At 43.9% G+C, this 6000-nt stretch overlaps 1 protein-coding gene across 1 annotated transcript in view; it reads left to right on the top strand.

Moving 5' to 3' along the window:
- The first annotated feature begins 588 nt into the window (after positions 1 to 588).
- Positions 589 to 6000, top strand: part of ANK2 (ankyrin 2) — a 679395-nt gene continuing 673983 nt past the window's right edge. The window contains exon 1 of the mRNA XM_065907336.1: positions 589 to 959. Within this exon, the coding sequence (XP_065763408.1) occupies positions 888 to 959 (72 nt within the window). The 5' untranslated portion in view covers positions 589 to 887. The remainder of the gene's footprint in view (positions 960 to 6000) is intronic.

The raw sequence follows: 6000 nt of genomic DNA, 5'->3' as shown, positions 1-6000 counted from the left end.
GTGAAAGACACACGGCTGCAGTCACTTCACTCAGCCAGCTCACATGTGACCCAGGTGAAGTCGCAGTGGCATTTCTTCACACTGCGTTCACTCCAGAAATTAATTCCTCCTTATCAAGAGGGAGTGATTGGCAGAACAAAGAATGCGTGTCTGCGGAGGCTAGCGGTGGGGTGGGTGTCTATCACAACGGGACAAGGGCGAACACGTTTGAATAGGACGTGTGTGCCCGGTATGAATGGAGAAGAGCCGAGCGAGTGTGGCGACGCGCAGGGAAGAGCCGGACGCGCCCCAGCGGCCGGGGGCCTCCCGAGGGAACGTCTGCTTGTGATGCGGGAGCGCCCGCCGAGGAGCCTCCTTATCCCCACCCACCTCCCGAACGCCGGCAGTCAGTGGTGCATATAGACATATTTCTGGGAGCTGTCCATGAGCTCATCGCTTTCCCGGCGATAGCAGCAGCAGCAGCAGCAGCAGCAGCAGCGAGGGAAGCAGCCGCATTTCTGCCGGCGCCGCTAGAATAAGCCCCGCCGCTCGCACATCCAGACACACGCGCGGCGAGCGGCCCCGGGAAGCAGCCGCCGCCGACCCAGCCCCGCGGCCGCGCTCGCGCCCGGCCCCGCCCGCCATGGCCCCGAGTCTCCCCGCCGGGAGGTAGGTGGGCGCGGGCAGGGGGCGAGAGGCTCCGGCCAGGACTCCCGGCCGGGCCGGACCAGCCCCGGGGGCAGCCGCCCCTCGCGCTCTGCGGCGGAGCGGCCGGGCGGGGCCGCGGGCGCGGCGGAGGAGCCTCCCGGCCCGGCGGGGGCCGCGGGCGGCAGGCCCGGCGCCGAGCAGCCGCGGGAGACCCGAGAGACCCGGGCGTGACAGCAGGAGGAAACCGGAGCACCGGGAAGATGGCTTCTCCCACCTCCCCGGCCCCGGAAGGCGGGGCCTCCACCCCGCCGAACCCGCCGCGGATTCGTCAGGTGGGTGCACGGGGCGCGGGGAGGGGCGCGGCACCCCATTGTCCTCGCCACCCGGAGGCCGAGGTCCTGGCCCCCGGTGCAGAGGCTGACGGCTGGGACGGACGCTGGCCGACCTGGCCGCGTCGCCTGGCCCAGGACCCTTCTCGGAATCCCCTTGTCTCAGTCTCGCTTCACACGGGAGCAGAGAAACATGCACAGAAACACACACGCCTCCTGGAAAACCGCGTTCTCCAGAACCAGACGTGTAACTTCTGCGCGCACACACATACACACGCAGGCTCCAACACACCCCGCAAACTCGTCTCCCGGCGCGCACAGAGGCACACGCCCAGCTATCACATGACCCACTGCGGCGCTACACCACGGGCAAGGGGCCCCTGCCGCCCTCACGGGGGCATCGACCCTGGACCCCCGTCCCCTTGACGACCTTGAGAGGGCCGGCTGGCAGCATTCACCTCCCGCCCTCGGGAGAGAGGTCACCGTGTCTAGAGGTTGCCTACCAGTTCTCAACTTTCAGACCGAGCTACACCCAACAATTGCAGCCCTGTCTTAGACCTTAGTACTAGAAAGAAAACATGTGTTCCTGTTCTCCCGACGTCTGCAGAGACACGGTTTTTCCCCAGCAGTGCAAGGGAGGGCGGGCGGTGATGCACACGTCTTTGGCTGTCTGAATAAGCCCTGTTTTCTGTTTATATGGTAATATTAAAACATGAGAGTACTCCATCTGGTTGTGATCTGTGATTCGGTATCTAAAACAGCTCTTTTTCTCTCCGTTTTGTGCTACCATTTCGTTGTCAGGAGCTATAGCGTTAGCGCTTTAGGTTATCGCAGTAGTAACGCCAAGTGTCACAGCCCTGGGCAGGGTAGTGTATGGGTGTGGGAATATGATCCCCTGACTGCCACAGGCAACCTCTTTACCAAAGATAATTGACCTCCTGCTTAGAAACAGGATAAAATTGGATAATGGAGCAGGAAGATCATGTCAAACAGAATGGTTTTTCTCCAAACTGTGGGGAAATTTTGAAGAACCCAGAAGCTTTAGAATTTATGATATGACAGTAAAATTTGGTTGACACTTAACAAGGTCTTTGCCATATTTGAATTTTAATGTGTATCGGTAATGTATTTTAGGGATAACCTTTTTTAATGTGCATTTTAAATGCAATGACTAAAAAAATCAATGTGTACTTGTTTTTAATGGTCCTCTATGTCTCAATGAAATTGTTAAGGTTTTAAATGCTTATAGAATCCAAGACTAATTTTATGACAATACATTTTTAATTGCACTTGGAGCTATTTTTTTTCCCCTGAGAAAATGTGGTAGCTGGCATCATTACACCTATATTTGTGATATTTAGCCATCTAAGGATGAAGGCAAAATTACTATTTGCAATATAAAAAAAATCATATCCTACAGGAAAAACAATTTTTATTCCTATTTGGCTAAATATGTGTGTATGTATGTGTACATAGTTACATAAGCATTGAAGAAGTAAAATATGTTAATTTTAGTAGAATGTAAATACTCATAGGAATCTCTCTGAAGTCTCATTCTATATTTAGGATAATTCTGCTGATTTAAGAAATAGTATTATGAAAATAGCTACTAGAAAAAATTGCATGAAAGGTCATTGCTGTTTTGCAGAGTAGATATTTTACTTAGTGGACTTACTAATTAGAAGCTGTGTAAATGACATCATGCTGCAACATGCAAGTAATTGATATTGTCTGTTCAGCCTTTCATTTATGTGACCTTACAGAAGCACTTTTTTAGTGATTGGTGCATTAATTTGCATAGGACGTAGAAATGGGTTGCTGGAATTATTGGTCATCTTGGTCTGCCTGATTCATTCAGGCAGGTGGAATGGAAGTGCTGACAACATCTGACTGCAGCATCACCACTTTCCTGCAAGTGATTTTGAGCACATCAGAAATTAAAAAAACAGGAGGAATAACAGTGTTTTCCTGCAAAGCAGTGAAATATTTTAGTTTCCAGTCCTAATATATTTTAATTATGTCACTGTTTCTCCTTGTTCCTTAGTAATTCTTTTTCCAAATCAATTCTAGACTGAATCAGAATTAAAATAAAATCTGAATTCTTTTCCTCTTTTTAAACCATAATTGACAGAAAAAGTGTTATTGAAAGAACAGAAAAGTCCAAAGGTGAAGGATTTTAATGAAATACATAGCATGGGTTTTAGTAACAGATAAACTTATTGGTCATCATTTTAATTATATAATAGAAATATTTTTATTTGTAATAATTTTATTTATTTATGGTATTATTTTTGGCTGTGCTGGGTATTTATTGCTGGGCAGGCTTTTTTCTATTTGCAGCGAGCAGGGGCTGCTCTCTAGGTGTGGTGTGCAGACGTCTCATTGCAGTGGCTTCTCTTGTGGAGCTTGGGCTTTAGTGCAACTGCTTTAGGAGCAGTTTCGGCTCCCTGGCTGTGGAGAACAGGCTCAATAGTTGTTGCACAAGGATGTAGTTGGCCTGCAGCATGTGGGATCTTCCTGGACTAGGGATTGAACGAACCTGTGTCTCCTAAATTGGCAGGTGGATTCTTTACCACCAAGCCACCAGGGAAGCCCCTAGAAATATATTTTAGAAAGGCTTTCAATAAATATCTATATCTTGTAAATTCGTATATTTAATTGCTAATTTCAATGAAAATATGCTATGTGAAGACTCATTTATTCAACAAGTAGTTATTCAGTACAATGTAATGTTTCATACCCTAAAGATACAGAAATGATAAAGATAAAAGTCTTATCCATTAGGAGGTGTAGGTGTTTTTAATGAGAAGAAGCATTAAAGTAAATGAAATTTGAATTGCCTATGGGGGCCTTTCCACATTATCTAAAAATGTATTTCTCAGCTTTTTGTTTTGATCATTCTTCTAATAGTGAGTCTAATTCATAAACTTGCATATACCTAAAAAGTCATTGTATGACTGAATTAATGCCTACATACATTTGATATATATTTCATCGTCTTTTAATTACTTAATCTGTTATTAGAATGACATATTGAACAGTATATATTATTTTAATAACTTGATCTTTTAGACAAACTTTTATCTTTTTTTTTAGCTTTTGGAAAATGCTGTTGCAGCATGAAATAGCTGAAATAGTCCAGTGCCTTTGCATAGTGCAGTTAAAATCGAAGTTTCCAAAAATGAAATGATCAAGGGAAAATGACCTTCAGCTACATTCTATTCATAATTATCGTGTTAAGGGAAAGAAAAATTTATTAATATGCTCTGTCTTCTTAGGCTCCTAAGATAATAGATATTTATTTTTTCCTCTTTTAAGAAAGAGGTTATATTTTGTTAATTTTCTATACAAGATAACTGTAGTACAGAAGTTTCACTAGTTTTTTAAAACATTTAAGTCAGATTAGCTACCAAACTACAAATTTCCTGGATTTCATTTTGTATTTATTCTTTACTCATTTTCTAAACGTAAAAGAAAAGATTAAGAAATGATAGTTTTGCAACGAACTTTTGAAATAGTTTGTCTACACATATTACATACATCAAGAGATCCATATGATTTCTATGCCTATTGCCAGAAAATTTAAATCAGTTAATTCAATGAGTATTGATTAAGATCTTGAGTTAAGATACTTAGCTAACATCTTTCTGGGCCTTATCATTTTTCTGATGAGCTATGATGAAAAGTGAAAGCGAAAGTCACTCAGTCAAGTCCTACTCTTTGTGATCCCATGTACAGTTCATGAAATTCTCCAGGCCAGAATACTGGAGTGGGGAGCCTTTCTCTTCTCTTGGGGATCTTCCCAACCCAGGTACCAAACCCAGGTCTTCCGCACTGCAGGCGGATTCTTTACCAGTTGAGCAAGGGAAGCACGATGAGCTATGATAGGAGTTTCCAAAGCATTGATTACTCTGAGAATTGGAGAGCTATAAGACATCCTTTTTAATTGATGCTGGTAAAATTTAGTGTCCTTTTCTTGTTTCTTGATCAGTCCTTCTCCAAGATCTGTGGGTATTAGTGTTATTTCATTTCTGGCAGCAAACCAGTGTTTGTTCTTTCTTTGCTGTAGAAACTCAGAGACATCCCAGATGGTAATAATAAAATATTTACAGTGGGCAGGTGTGATGCTAAGCAAAGCACAGTTTTCCCAACAGTCCTGTGAAAGAGATATTATTATTATTCCCATTTTCCAGATGGGAAGTGTGGGTTTAGAGAAACTAACCTACATCCTCAAGGTCATAGCTAGTAAGTTGCAACTATGCAACATGGGGATTTAAAATTGATGTTTGATGCTTCATTTCACACTCACTGTTGTTTTTTGGTCTTCCTCTTCTAATTTGTGACTATTGGGGGAGATCTTCTTAGTACCCTTGCTCCTTTGGGCCATGTGTAACCATTCTCAGGAATTCTCCTTTAGTTTGCCTTGATTAACCGTAGGATTTACAACAGAATTGAAATAATTTTCATTATATCAATTCATCAAATGAGAGTGACTTGAATTCCATTTTTACTTCTGTATTCTTTAAGACTGCATTTCTCCAGCTTCATGGTTGCTGAGAGGAGAAACTAAGGCGCTCATTTAGCTCTTGTCCCTGATGTGAAGTGTTAGTCACTCAGGCATGTCCAACTCTTTGAGACCCCATGGACTGTAGCCCGCCAGGCTCCTCTGTCCATGGGATTCTCCAGGCAAGAGTACTGGAGTGGGTTGCCATTCCTTTCTCCAGTGGATCTTCCCGACCCAGGGATCAAACCCAGGTCTTCTGCATTGCAGGCAGATTCTTTACCATCTGAGCCACCAAGGAAGCCCTGCTTTTCTCTGAGCGCTTCTCCATTATTCCTGCTCTTTCCATGTTGCTCCGGAGTATGAACTGAGATAATAAAATAATTTTGAGAATGAGTTGGATTAATGGAGAATCTTCTTATTCAGGAATAAATAAATAGTAGGCTTTCATTTTCAAGTTTTTTAGTTTCTTCCAGTATTAATTCTGTTCTTTGCTTATGCTTGTCAAAGTAAGTTATATTTTTGAATTTCCATGTTATGCAG

This window comes from Muntiacus reevesi, chromosome 16 (genome assembly GCF_963930625.1).
Source record: "Muntiacus reevesi chromosome 16, mMunRee1.1, whole genome shotgun sequence".
Taxonomy (NCBI): Eukaryota; Metazoa; Chordata; class Mammalia; order Artiodactyla; family Cervidae; genus Muntiacus; species Muntiacus reevesi.
The sequence above is the reverse complement of the archived record's forward strand: the minus strand, read 5'-3'. Positions and strand labels throughout refer to the sequence as shown.